At 59.2% G+C, this 14546-nt stretch overlaps 1 protein-coding gene across 3 annotated transcripts; it reads right to left on the bottom strand.

Annotated features, from left to right (window-relative positions):
• Nucleotides 1-4798: 4798 nt before the first annotated feature.
• On the bottom strand, nt 4799-14489 carry GATD3A (glutamine amidotransferase like class 1 domain containing 3A). 3 transcript variants are annotated; one of them, XM_034654884.1, is made up of 6 exons: nt 14323-14465; nt 12923-13036; nt 12101-12220; nt 8738-8830; nt 6512-6668; nt 4799-5329 (listed from the first exon to the last, which is right to left on the bottom strand). In XM_034654884.1, exons 2-6 carry the CDS (start codon nt 12970-12972, stop codon nt 5201-5203), a joined length of 549 nt encoding a protein of 182 aa, XP_034510775.1. In that variant the 5' UTR covers nt 12973-13036; nt 14323-14465; the 3' UTR covers nt 4799-5200. The 3 variants fall into 3 exon arrangements, with proteins under 3 accessions (XP_034510775.1, XP_034510786.1, XP_034510780.1); XM_034654895.1 differs by lacking the exon at nt 14323-14465 and adding an exon at nt 14191-14317; XM_034654889.1 differs by lacking the exon at nt 12923-13036 and having other exon boundaries at nt 14323-14489.
• Nucleotides 14490-14546: the final 57 nt, after the last annotated feature.

Below are 14546 nucleotides of genomic sequence, written 5' to 3' on the forward strand. Positions count from 1 at the left end.
ACAGATACACCATGACCAAGTGGGATTTATCTTAGGTATGCAATGCTGGTTCAGCATTTGAAAAACAAAATAATAGAGTCCATCACATCAACAGACTAAAGAAGAAAAATCACATGGTCGTATCAATAGATGCAGAGAAAGCATCTGAGAAATCCCAACATCAATTTATGATAAAAGTCTCAGGAAATTAGAAATAGAGGGGAACTTCCTCAACTTAATCAAGAACACCTTCAGAACACCTACAGCTAACATACTCAGTGGTGAGAAACTCAAAGCTTTTCCACTAAGATGAGGTACAAGGCAAGAATGTCCCCTCTCACCTCGCCTTTTCAACATTGTGCTGGAATTCCTTGTTAACACAATAAGGTAAGAAAATAAAAGAAAAGGTATACAGACTGGGAAGTAAAAAACAAAACTTTGTTCATGGCTGACACGATTATCTATATAGAAAACCCAAAAGAGTCCAAAAAACCCTCCTGTTACAGCAACGTTGCTGGATACAAGATTAATATACAACACACTGTTAAGAGGAACAAAGTCAAAATACTGACACTGCCCAACTCCAACGATTACTATAAGGCCACCGTCATCAAGGTAGTTGGTGTTGGGGGGGAGACAGTATGGTGCTGGTGATGGCATATGTAAATGAATCACCGGAACAGACGAAAGTCCAGAAATAGATCCACGCAAATACAATCAACTAATCTTTGACAAAGCAGCAAAAGCAATACGATGGTAAAACACAGTCTATTCAACGGACGGTGCTGAAACAACTGGAAATCCACATGCAAAAGAAACGAATCCACAAAAATTAAATCAAAATGCGTCATAGGCATATATGTAAAATGCAGAACTCTAACTCTCCTAGAAAGTAACAGACAAAACCTAGAAGGCCCGGATGGCGAGGCCTTTTTAGATACAACGGTGAAGCTACGATCTTTGAAAGACATAACTGACGAGCTGGGATTCATTAACAGTAAAAACAACCACACTGCCAAAAACACCATCAAATGTGAGAAGACAAGCTACGGACTGGGAAAAACAACTGCAGGAGAAACACCTGAGAAAAGACTGATATCCACGAGAATTTTTTAAACTCAACAAAATGAACAACATATTTTAAAATGGGCAAAAAATCCAAGACACTTCACCAAAGAATATGAGTGCACGAAAAGCTGCTCCACGTCACAGGTCATCGGGGAGCTGAAAATTAAAGCAGCGATGACCACTGCACACCTACGAGAACGGCCACAATCCGGGAGCGCGCGAGCGCGGGCGAGGACGTGCGGCGGCAGGGGCGCTCACTCAGGGCGGCTGGGAAAGCAGAGGGTGCGGCCACCTTGGAAGGCAGTCTGGTGGCTTCTCACCACACGGAACACGCTCTTCCCATACGACCCCGCGATCACGCTCCCCGGTGTTTCCCCAGAGGAGATGGGAACACACGTCCACACAAAATCTATATGCTTACAGCAGCGTCATGCGTGACTGTCACACTTGGAAGCCACCAAGGTGCTCTTCAGCGGGTGGACGGACACCGAACTGTCCATCCGGTCAACGGGAGAGTATCCAGCGCTGAGAGGAAATGAGCCATCACGCCACGAGGAGACACGGAGGGACCGTAAGTGCGTATCGCTAAGGGACGGGAGCCGGTCTGAGAAGGCCGCGTCCTGTGTGACTCCAGGGACAGGACTCTCCGGCGAAGGCACGGCTGTGGAGACGGGGACGGGTCCGTGGCTGCAGGGGCCGTGGGAGGAGGGATGAGGAGGAGCGCACAGGGGACTTAGAGGGCAGACTACTCCGTAAGATGCCGTAGTGGTGGATGCCTGTCATTACACGTCTGTCCAAACCCACGGAACGCACCACCGAGAGTGAACCTCACGTACACGATGGACTCTGGGTGATGACGACGTGTCAGTGTAGGTCCATTCATGGTAACAGATGCACAACTGAGGTGTGGGACGTGGACAGTGGCGGAGGCTGTGCACGTGCGGGGACAGCAGGTATACGGGAAATCTCTGTACTTTCTGTGAACCTAAGACTGCTCCAAAAAATGAAGTCAACATAAAACAGAAAGTGCCACCGAAGGAAGCCTTGCAGAAGAAAGAAATGGAGAAAAAGCAGGTGCCCCCAGTGGTGGGGATGGGCGAGGGAGGTGGCCCTGCAGCTGGGCTGAGGGCAGGCACCCGGACAGGACTCTGCACAAACCCCATGCCCTGGCAGCAAGCCTCAGGGTCTCCAGCACCCAGCAGCAAGTTCATGCTGAGCCCACCACCCTTGGGGTCCTTCCGTCTGCTTTCCTGGAAGCCCCAGTCCATGCAAAGGACATGTGAGAAACCAGAACCATGTAGTGACAGACCACAAGCTCAAAAAGCAAGCCAGGGGGTGCAGGAAGCCCTCCGCGGGATGATGTGAAGGCAAGGAGCAGAGGGACAAGAGCGGTGAAGAGATACCCCCGGGGGCAGAGTCTGAACCACAGGCATGCTCCTCGGCCTGGCCTCCATGTCAAGGACTTTCAGGGGACAACCGTCCACGGTCTTGTCACGGACAGCGGGCACATCACCCATACCCTCCGCTGCCCCACACCTGTGATGCGCTTGAAAGAACTCTCTGGCCACGCCTGCTGGGCCTCCGTCTGGAATGTTCTTTGCACACAGCCAGCCTCATCCCGTGTACCTGTCGCACCCCCTCCCCCAGCTCTGGGACAGCATTCAGGAGGCACTCATTCGTTGTCACAAATAAAGGACCGGACCCCCTCTGGTTCTGGTCTGCTGGGGCCACCCTCTGGGCCTTCCCACACTTCAGTCTCCTTCCGGAGCCCAGGCTCTAGCGCCGGTCTCTGTGCCTGACCTTCCACCCCCTGGGGCTGCCGCCAACAGTTCAGCGAGCAGGGGCAAGGGTCTCAGGGCTCTGGCACACGGAAACCACACGCACTAGCATCACCGTATCTCGTCACTGCGGCGGGATTTTAGGAGGAAAACAAGACAGGCACGTGCCCTTCCAAACTGGGCGATCAGACACTTCATCTTTCCGGAAAGCTACAGGAGAGACCACGATGGGCCGCACACAGAGACCTGCGTGAATCTACCCCGTCACACGAGCATTTCTGTGGGGACTTGCCCTTGCGTCCAACCTTTCCTCCCTGCTCACCCGCCCTTCCAGGGAAGCACAGCGAGAGGAGGGGACCCAGTCACGTCCACTGGCGCTTCTAGAAGACAAACTGCAGAGCAGACCGGTTCATCATCGCTGCTTCCAGACGAACTCCTGATGTGAAGGTGGAAGGCACACAAGAGAGAAACAGGAAAGGCCACCCTGAGCTGGGGAGGACAGTCATCTTCAACAGAACACCACACACCGGAGAGGGCCGCGGACACGCCTACACAAAAGCCAGTCTGCTCAAGGCCCCCTTGAAGGAGAACAGGCCACCGGGAGAAAGCACGCGTGATCCACGTCATTGACGGCGGACACAAAACCAGACGCACATGTAGCTCCAATAATGAATCAGAACCCGAACACGTGGGCAGGAAAAATCCACAAAAAGGCGATCGGCAACAGCAGACATCAGGGAGGCACCAGAGAAAACCAAGAGGCACGCCGTCTACACCCGCTGGGCGGGGCCCTCAGGAAGAGGAGAAGGCCGGCCAGGCCCAAGTGCCACGTTGGCTGGGGGTGGCTGGGACGCCGCTAAAGCCAAGCTCCAAACACCCTACAGCCCAGAGTCCCCACACCTGGACACAGCAACCGACATGCCCGTGAAACTTGCCAAAACACCTACCAGAATGTTCATACAGGCAGTGCTCACATGACATAGGAGAGCCCCTGAGAGCCCCACTGGGGAACACGTCCCCAAGAGAAGCCACACAGCAAGGGGCTCCCTGAGCACGGAGCCCAGTATGCTCGGTCCTGGTCGGGGCAGGGAGAGCCTCTGCTCTCTGGTCCCACAGCTGTGTTCGCTGTGACACCTCCCCGAGCTACACACTTGGGACCCAGGCACTCTTCCCTATGCACGCACACACATACACACACATAGAAAGTGTTTCGACAGACGAGTTTCTTAGGAAGAAGATAGTTATCCTCAGTGAAAACACCTCTGACGGGCCCTGGGAGGCTGCCCAGGGCAGGGGCAATCCTGGTGCCTGCAGGTGGGCCGAGGGAGCTCCTGGTGCAGGGGGAGAAAGGCAGGCCCCCAGAGAACAGAGTTCCCATGGAAGGTCAGACATGTCGAGGCCAGCTGACACAGACACCAGGTGGGCCGGGGGACAGAGTGGCACGGCATCAGGCATTCCTGCCCCATCCACAGGCCCTGCTCCCCATGCTCCTGCCAGGCCCAGAAAGCCACGAGGCTCATCATCACTTACCTCTTAGGGGAGCCGGGCGGGGGGGGGGGGCTGTGCCTCTGCGTCCCGTTCCCAGGCCCAAACTAAACAGCCCGCTATGTGGACCCCAGCAGCTGTGTGGGGGGGCACCCTCCCAGGGTCACAGGACACGGACCGGAGGGGGGATGTGCTACAGCAGGGGAAGCCTGCACCACACTCAGGCTGCCGCCCGAGATGTCTCTCCCCAGGCAGACGCACACACATGCACGACGAGGGCCCCCAGCTGGTGCTGCTGCGAGATGCTCTCCTCCTCCTTCATATACACCTCGTGTCGTCTGTTGCTCGTGGCCTGGAACCAACCCGACGGTCCCTACCCGACCACACAGGCCGAGCATCTGCAACTTCCCTTCCTTCTTGGAAAGCAGGAAACCTCGCTTACACACCTCACGTGCCAGTTCCAGAAGACACGACACACAGCCGGCGAGTGTCCATCTGGGAAAGCACTTTATTCTCCCCGGACTCAGACAACTTTCATTACCAGTAAGCACGAAAATTCGACTTCCTAACTACTAGATTCGAAAACTCAAACAAATTCTTCCCTCCCAAACACCAAGTATCCTAAGGCCAGCCAAACGTGAGACAGTGGGGCGACGTCTCCCCCAATTCTCTTCCTGAAAAAGCAGGCCCCACTTTAGTCTCAGGTTACACAAGGAGCCCAGCCTCTGCAGTGTGGATGGAATGCCGCACACCAATCCACCCCTGACCCCAAAGATGCCTCTTCCCGCAGAAGATACCTAAGGAAAAGTGAATTCCTGCCCCGTGGCAAGCTGCAGGGCAAAACAGGCCACCAGCTCCACCTGGTGGAGGACACAGGGCTTGCGGCGTGGTCACTTCCCACAGAGTTCCAGCACCTTCTTCACCATGGCCCCTATTCCGTCGTGGATGTGGTGGAGCTCTGTCTCGCACATGAAGGCCGGGGTCGTGACAACCTTGTTTTTCTGGTCCACGTGAGCTTCGTGTGCAGAAGTTATGGAAAAACGTCACCCAGCAAGGACCAGAGGATCACAGGTGTGAAGCATCCACCCTGGCCTCCGCCCTGCCCCTGCCCTTCTCAGGGGAGCTCGCAACGGGGGTTCCTCCTACTTCAGTCTCTGCCCACGGAGCCCCCGTTCCACGCTGCCTGTGCTCCACGACTGGAGGATGCAGTCCTCCCGATGTCAGTGCCCCAGGGCGGCCCACCCCACAGGATCCAGAGGCACCCACAGACCTGGGCCCCACAGCAACCCTGGAGCAGGCAAAAGCATCTCAGTTCTTCCGATCAAGAGCTAAAACGGAGAGCTCATCCACAGCAAGAGGCCAACCCAACCTGGGACCCTCCCTCTGCCTGAGCTGCGCTCCTGTCCTCATCACCCAGACACCAGGCAGCGGCAGGCCTGGCCTTGCCCCCACGCTAACAACATGTGCCTTCCTGGGCCCACTCCAGAGGCCACGTGGCCAGCCCCAGCCATACAGCTGCCAGCCTTGCCGGCCACTCCGCGCAGGAGGGAGTCGGAATGCTTCAGAGGAAGGCACCTTCCAGACAGACGCCCGGAGAATCACGGTGTTGTCTCCAGCACCTTGTGGGACATCGTGCTGCTCTTCTCAACTCCGGCTCACATGGAGAGTCTGGGTCCAGGTGCGGACCTGGAACGCGGTCAGCCTGTGGCTCGAGGCTCTGTGCGCCCGGCACTCAGGCCCCCGCAGGACGATCAGGGGCCCATAACCACCGGGGATGGCTACCCACCCACACCGCCGAGGGCGCTTCCAGCCAGGCCAGGTAACCCCGCACTTATACTTCCTCCATCTGCAGCCTTTCCCCGACCGCCGACCCTGGGGCGCAGGCTTCCTCCCCTCCCCGCCAGGAGCTCATTCCCATCAAGCCTGGGGCCGCCCACTCGCCTGACCAGACAGCCCAGTGGAGTTCCAGGCCTGGGCTGTGCCGCACACAGCAAGCGTCCACCAGGCCAACTTGGACGCATGGCTCAGAGGCGGGTACCTCACAGCATCGGGTGTGACGCCTGTCACACACGTGCTTCCGGAAGCCCCCAGCAGCGCAGTTCCTAGTTCAAGAGACTGCCCGCCCAGGGCAGTCCCCAAGGACCAGAGGAGAGGTCCCCAGCGCCACATGCCACTGCCACCCTGGCTGCCGGAAAGGATATGGTCACTCCCCTCACACAGTGCTTGGCACCCAGGGCTTTGATGGCTTCCACGGTCCCCGCGTAGGGCCACTTGCCACCTTCTTCCTGTTCGTGGCCCACGGTAACCTCGACGCCGTGGAGCACTTTGGCCGCGAGGACAGGAGCGATGCAGCACAAACTGAAAAGTGAAGGACAGGGTCGGCTCAGGATTGCACATGTGGCCGCCAGGGGCGCGCAGCAGGGCGTACCAAAGAAACGGAATTGACCTTGAGGATAAGCACAAACAGCAGCCACTGAACCCATGGAGCGGGGTGTCGCACGTGACCTGAGTCTCAGCTCACTCCCCCACGTGCTGCAGGCTCTGGGTGCCCAGGGGTCAGGCCCCAGCAAGAGAGCGGGTAGCTCCAGCGGGGCTACCCGCCATGGGGTCTGCAGAGAAGGGCTCAGATGGCAACAGTGGACTTAGGCCTGAGTTTCGGGGTGGCTTTTCACACAGCAACAGCTAACCCCAAGGGCACTGACCTCTCAGATGCCCTTCTCTGGAGAGGGGGCCAGAAGCATCTCGTCGGGCCTGCGGATGTGCCTGGCACCACAGCGGCCGCGGGCCCCTCCCAGGACAGCACCAAGCCCCACGACACCCACACACGGGCCACTGCCAAGGCCCCTGAGCCACGCGGTCTGTTCCAGGGCGCACATGTGGGGCTGTGCAGCCAGCACTGGCCCTCGGGCTCCTACGAGGCTCTGCTCCCGCCAGGAGGCCCTGCAGAGCAGCAGCACCAGGCCACCAGGTGCCAGACCCTGGACTGGGGCCCAGCCACAGCAGGTGTGCTCGGGGGACACGTGTGGCACAACCACACGGCTGCAGGCCGGGCCACCCCGCCCTCCCGGGGGTGCACACGTCACCAGCGGCAGCCTGGCCCTCTCCCCTGGTCCAGCTCCAGCACGGCCTGTCTGCTTCTCCCGGGCTCATCTGAACGGCTGTGTACGAGCTGCTCCGACGAGCCGCGAAAAAAAAACGTCAAAACGCACTTACGTTCCTTTGCAACCATCACGACACCTGAAACAATGTGCTGAGAAACCCGTGAGAGAAAATTTCCCTCGGCCACCAAGGAGGTAAAAATTCATCGGACCTGGTGTCTCCGAAGTGTCCCGCGTGACAAGCCTGCACAAACACCAGGCAGCCAGCACGGGACGCACACAAACCAGCACCGCGGCCACCGGCCCTCAAGTCGGGCTGTTCACGCAGCCGCCACCCGGGTCTCGGGCTGTGGATGCCAAAGCCGGCCCGAGCCACGTGCCGCAGACAGAGGCCCTCGCTGTCACTGCTCCGGCACGGAGGTCAGGGGACACACGAGCAAGGCGGCACAGCCATCGGACCCCTCACTCCCACCTGCGCTGACGACACAGGGTCCTCCTTGGCACTCGCCCACATAAACGGGTGCTGCTCCAGGGACAGCGCTCTGGGAGGGAGAGGCAGGTGGCAGCGCCATCACCCGCTCGCCAGGCGGCTCAGCACGGCATCTTCAAGCAGACGTGCTCCCACCCTTCGGACCCAAGGCTAGTGCCTTCCATGAGGAGGCGGCTCCTGCACCGTGACCCGGAAGGACTTCCGGTGAGTGACCTTCGCAGGGACTGTCCTAACATGGCCCTGCTCACCCAGCTGTCAGTAGGCTGGTGCGCTCCCACACCGGCAACCCACTGTCTTCAGTGCGTCTAGCAGAGCAGAGCTCCTGAGGGGGCTTCTCGAACCAGGAGACTCAGGCCGAGCCATCCACACGCACCAGCACGTTCACATGGACGAGCAATGCACCACGTTAGCGCAGGAGCAGGGGGGAACTGCTGGGAGGTCGGCGCAGGCCAAGTCTGACGAGCTCAGGTCTGGTGCGCAACGGCTGTGCCAGTGGGTCTGGGTGTGCAGACAAGCGTGAAGACCCTGGTGTGCAGTGAGCATGCCACCCGGAAGGACAGCAGCGGGAATGGTGCTGACGGGCGACTGGTGCCAGCCCGCCCCAACGGAGGACGGGAAGGCACACGCCAGGCGAGTGTAACAGGTTCTGGAAAAGGCTCGGTCAGGGAAGGACTGACTGGGGAGCCTTCTAAAAGCCCTCCTTCCTGTTAAGTCATCAGGACAAATGACCGCGACCACAGAATTTTCCAAGCTGGAAGACAGCTGTGACGGCACGTGAACCCCCCCAGTGAAAACAGCCTTAAGGACCACGCGGCCCCACCCTCCCCACCCCTACATACCCGATGGGCTTGCCGGCCTTGTGGAACTCCTTCAGGACTCGCTCCACGTCCTCATGGACTTTGCAGTCTTTCCCATCCACGGCAAACGTGCTCCTACCATGAGAAGAGGCATCCTCAGGTCTCACGGCTGGGGGTCTACGTGCCTAGGAAGCCTCTGACCCCACCCTGAAGACATCCACGTGGCTCCGCTCACTCCCCAGCGCCTGAGACGAGCAGTTAACGCTCACGTGCGTCGTTCGTCACGTAACTATATATATAATATTTTCTACCTTTTAAAGCAGAAGGAAGCAAGCACAGCAGGGAGGGGGCAGCAGAGAGGTGAGGAAGGGAAGCGGACCCCCGAGCGAGCCAAAGCCAGCAGGTGCACGGGCTGCAGGCCACCCCCACGGGATCCTCAGAGGTCAGGTCTGGAAGCCAAGGAGCAGCAAGACACGCCACGGGCCTAAAAGCTGTGACAGGCAAGCCACGGACGAGGAAGAGGAGCAGGTCAGGAGACGCGGCTGCTCGCAGCAGAACGAAAGCAGCTCAGGGGTGCAGACTGCCGCCCACCCCGCAGCCGGCGGCCACGCACTGGCAACTCTTCGGGAGCCAACTGGTGAGACCCAGCGAACACGCACTGTATCAAGAGCCCCGTCCTGGGTCTCCGCTCTGCGTACCTGGGAGCTCTACTGCAGCGTCGCGGGCGCCGGCCTGGGACACGCGGGGGCGCCACGGAGCTCTGCCATCCCGTGGCACTGACAGCCTCAGCGTAAGCACGCACGTCCAAACACACCACGTTTCACACTTCAAATACAAGTCCGCTCTATCCCCTGAAAGCTGTCGGGCCCAAAGCGAGAACCGGAAACCACGCGTGTCCACGAGCTGGGTCGTCGACCCGACGGGATCGGCGTGTGCAGCTGTGAAGTGCGTGATGGGCCACCAACAAGCTGCACCGTTTGTGGTAAACACAACTTACAGAACCACCAGCGGAACGGGGCTCTGTCTGGTCACACTTGCTTGCTTTTTTAAAAAGATTTATCTTAGAAAGTTAGAGAGCGAGAACGTGTGCGTGCGCGCAGAGGGGAGGAACAGAGGGAGAGAGACTCCCAAGCAGACTCCCAGTGAGCGCAGAGCCCAACATGGAGCTCCATCTCACGAGCCCAAGATCACAACCTGAGCTGAAATCAAGAGCTGAACACTCAACCGACTGCACCAGCCACGTGCCCCTGGTTAGACTTTTAACACAACCACACGGGTCTCTCTCGGGAAGTACACGTGAACGGGAGACAGTGCAGGGATGGACCTGAGGTCCCAACAGGAGAAAGCGAGTTCCCACTGTGCACGCCTGTCCCCAGCGACCCCACCTGCCGCTCCTTGCTGCGTGCGCAAGACACAACCAACGGCCACAGCAGCCACGGCTAAGGAGACCAACCACACAGGGCCGGCCTGTCTTCTGGAAAGGTCGGGAAGAATGGGGCTAGCGACCATAAGCCACAGCTGCCCCAAGGAAGCGTGAGCTCACAGACACGAGCGCTGACCCAGGCCAACACTCCCTCGAATGCAGAGCGAAGACCTGCCAACAGCCCGGAGCACCCCCCATGTGGGCTTCGCCGTCAGCCACGCCGCGGACACACCCCCGGCAGATCCCGGAAGTGCCGGTCAGAGACAAGGCTCAGCTTCCCGAGGAAGAGACCCTGGTCCTGGCAGAAGTGAAGCCCAGGGGAGACAGGCCATTCTCTGCCACCTACTGCCAAGTGGTGCGTGAAGGTGGCGGCGACAGGGCAGTTCACCAGAAGGGCTGGTTTGTGGAAGACAAAGTGGACGTGAGGGGGAGGCAGGGCTCTCAGCAGGAGGAAGGAGTATGGGAACCGCCTCCAGGGGCCGCGAACACCGGGCTGGGATCTGGACAAAGCCACTCCCGTGTCTGCAGGCCGTGGGGAGCCACGAGGTGTCGGAACATGACAGGGAGCCTACGTGCCTGCGCCCCTCACTTGCGGGTGCAGGGCACGCAGACACAGCCAGCCAGAATGCCGCTGCACCGCTGCAGGGGAACGGCACCCACCAGCTAAGCCATGGGGCAGGGGCAGCGAACACAAGTGTCCAAAGCGTCTGGCTTGAACCCTGCCCCTGCCCCAACGCCCTGAGCACAAGGGGTCCACAGGGAGGTGCAGTTGACAGACGACAGTCCAGCTCAGAGGAAGCAGCTCTGACCACTGACAGGACATTCTGGCACGAGTCTCGGGCCAGCAAGGGGGGAGGTCTGCGGTTCAATACAGACAAAATTCCCGGGGGAGGTCAGAGAAGGGTACTGGGGCAGGAGAGGAGACTCCACAAAGGAGCAGCTGGGAAGAGGGCCTGGCTAGTTCCCACAGTGCTCACAGAGAACTCGAGAGCGGGGAGACGAGGGAGCACCAGGGCCCATCACAGGAAGCAGTGGTGAGCAGAGACCTTCGAGAGGAGACCCAGACAGCACAGCAAAGAAACCCAAGGGGGGCCACTGGCCGAGGCTGTGCGGTGAGGTGCAGGCGGCACCCAGCACGCACCTGGTCTGGGAGGGAAGGGGTGGGAGCAGGGGAGTGGAGGGCTGGGGCTGGCTGCCTGAGCTCACAGACAGGCAATGCATGAGGGGCCCCTGGCCATGGCCCAGAGCACACGGCTCGTCTGTGATACAGGAAAACGCTCCACTTGCAGCCCAATCTGCTGGTTTCCATTGAAACCCGCTGTCCAGGCTGTTTCCCCTACTAGGGTCCCCATCTGAACCCCCAAGCATGGGGTGCAGCTGCTTCCAGTCTTCCCACGCCAGCTGCGGTGAGGCCGCCTTGGAAGGGATGTGCTGGGACAGTAAGGCCAGCGCAGAAGCGCAGAGAACTTCCGTGAGGCACACAGAAAGATGAGGTGGAGAAATGAGAATAGAAAGAGGACCTGAAACCCAAAGGACATCACGCTGGCGTGGTGACAGCTTGAGGTCCGGCTACAATGGCAATGACCCAGGGAACCAAACAAGAAAGGACTCCCTCCCTCCGGTCAGGACCAGCCTCCACACAGCCCACCAGAAAAGCGGCTTCCCCACGGCAAGGTCCACGGAAGAGGTGGTGTCCACGAGGAACACGTACGGGGATGCGGGTCCTGACGTGACGAGAGCAGCTGGCACAGTGGTTAGATCAGAGGCAGCCCACGCCCCCCAGCAGTGGCCGGTAGCGGCAGCACTCAGCAGGACCACGTTGCGCTCACACCCCACCCAAGCCCCATGCTACCAGAGCGCCTGTCACAGAGCAGCTCCGCAGCCTCTGGGCCCTTGGGCCCTGCAGTGGCTCACGTGGCCACCCATCCCCACCTCCCGCTGCGTTACAGGTGAAAAACAGACCCCAGAGCTCCAACACGTACAGGTTTTTGGCGGCTCCAAAGCCTCCAGGGAAGATGGCAGCGTCGTGATTGTCTGCACTGAGCTTGGCCAGGTCCGTGATCTTGCCGCGGGCGATCCTGGCGGACTCTGTCAGGACATTCCTGGGAGAGAACAGAGAGAGGCCTAAAGCCAGAGTCAGCATGCAGAGGGCAGAGCGGGGCACATGGAGGCCACCACACAAGCAGGACACATGTCCTCAGCCCCAGGGAAGGCATGGGCATGTGTGCTGAAGGCCGGAGCCTAGGAAAGAGGACTACCCCTTGCAGCATCTGAAGCACTTAGTCCTGGGCACTGACGAAAACAGGACAGGCATGGGAAAGTCAAGGTACCACGCAGAGTGAGGGAAGCAACCTGGAGTCAGCCACAGCAGGTGCGACCTCCCCCAAGCTGCACAGCCCAGGGCCCAGGTCCTAGGTAGGAAGACAAAGCCTGGCCAACGGGGGCACGTAGCTCCCAGGAGACAGAGCTCTCCCTGTCTGGACCCTGCAGCTGGAGCAAGACGGGAGGGGCAAGAGGGATCTCAGAGCATGCCGAGACTGCATGTACCTCAGAGACAGAAATGCTCAGAGACCGGGGCCCCAGTGGGCAGGAGGCAGGTGTCCAAGCCGAGCCACACGGCATGTGGTCATAAAACACAGGCAGGAGGACCTGTGGTAGGCGTTAGGAGGTGACAAGCCTCATCAAGCACTGTCACATGTCACAGAACAGCCCGGAACGCTGCCAGATTCACAGCCAGGACAAAGCAACCATGCACACAGCTTCTCAGGGAGCTTCCAGCAAGGTGAGAGGGGCAGGACCCACACCTCGTTTCACTCTCAGAAGGCTGCCCCTTGGTGTGGTCAACCACGTGCATCTGAGGGATGTCAGGAGCAAAGATCTGGACCTCGGCCCCGCCACGACTCAGGTGAACCAGCACCCTGCACAGAAGGAAATCAGACAAGCTCTGAGACATACCCGACCCGGCTTCCCTGTTACCACGCTCCTGCGAGCAGGCCTTCTGCCGAGCGCCCCCTATACACACCTTACGTATGGTACCAATCACAGCGGCTTTACAGAAAGCCACGGTAGGCTTGCCAGCGACCCACAAGTCCACAATTAGGATTCGCTGTCACCGAACTAGCCTGCAGAGCCCAGCTGGGCCTCAAACTCCCTTTACAACCTGGGGTGCAGGGGCCTGGTGACTCGACGGGTCACAGCCTGGATGTCTAGCTTCCCAGGCTGCTTCGGGGGCTCTTCCTCCCCTAGACCAATCGATGCAGAGCTGGAGGAGCTGAGTCGGGCTTTGGTCAGGGTAGTAAGTTCAAGTCCTGCTCCGTCCCACCTTTCCCGTCACAGCCAGAGAGCTGGGGGAGAGACATGCAGGTCTCTTTGAGGGCTGCTCTGTGTCAGAACATGTCCACATCTGTTCCAGACCCGGACTCTCACCATCCCCCTTCAGAGGAGGTGGCATGAGAGGCATGAGCGGGTAAGGGCCAGACCACCCTGGCACTCAGACTCTGCTCCTTTCAACCTGCAGGGCTCTCCACACGCAGCTCCGTGCCCATGCCGTCCACCAGCTACCCCCTGCTTCTGCGTTCTCATGCCCCCGCCCCGAGCCCCCATCTGGAAGCTCTCCTAGCCCTCGACTGCCCATTAGCTCTGCACACTCCAAAGTCCACTGCATGCCCAGTGCTCATGCCAGGACCCGAGGTTAGCCGCAGGCTGGGAGGGGCCTCAGGCTGCTCTGGGTACCTACAGTGGTACGCGCGGCCCTACACACGGGAGGGGCGTGTTCCCCAGCCACGTGCTACCTCTCCCCTCCAACCTACCCCAGACCTGACAACGCCTTCCACTCCTGCCCACAAATACCTTTTTTGATAAAATAAAAAAACAGTACAAACATCTGAGCAATAGCTGACAAATCACATCGAACAGACGGTCTAGAGCCGAGGGCGGCTCAACACCTTAAAATCTAGAGCCGAGAATGAGAATGCAGACTCCCGCAGACTTCAGTGTGAACCAGTGGGTGTTAACAACACCAGAAGCATTCGGTGGTTATCTCTGGGGGAGGAGGCCATGGAAGGTACTTAACAGGCTTATCCAGCGGCTCCCTGCACCTCACACAAGCGACTGGAATGTTTCCTGCTCACTCATTTCTGCCTGTCTAATCAGACGAAAGGTCTCCAAACGGTTCAGGAAAAGGCAACGGCGCCTAACGGCTTACGCTGAGGCCTCGTGGAGCTCAGTCCCATCGTAGACTCCGCAACCAGACAGCACCTGGGGGGGAGCGGGGGTCAAGAGGGAGTCCACCTGGAGGCAGCTGGCCTGGCAGAGGGGAGTGAAGGAGGGGTCTAGAGGGGAGAAGGGAGCTGGCATTGGAGGGATAGAGGTGAGAAGGCTCCGACTTTGGGCAGGGGTGGGGCTGCGGGTCAGAGGACCAGCCGGGGG

The sequence above is a fragment of the Ailuropoda melanoleuca genome, chromosome 1 (assembly GCF_002007445.2).
Source record: "Ailuropoda melanoleuca isolate Jingjing chromosome 1, ASM200744v2, whole genome shotgun sequence".
Lineage (NCBI taxonomy): Eukaryota > Metazoa > Chordata > Mammalia > Carnivora > Ursidae > Ailuropoda > Ailuropoda melanoleuca.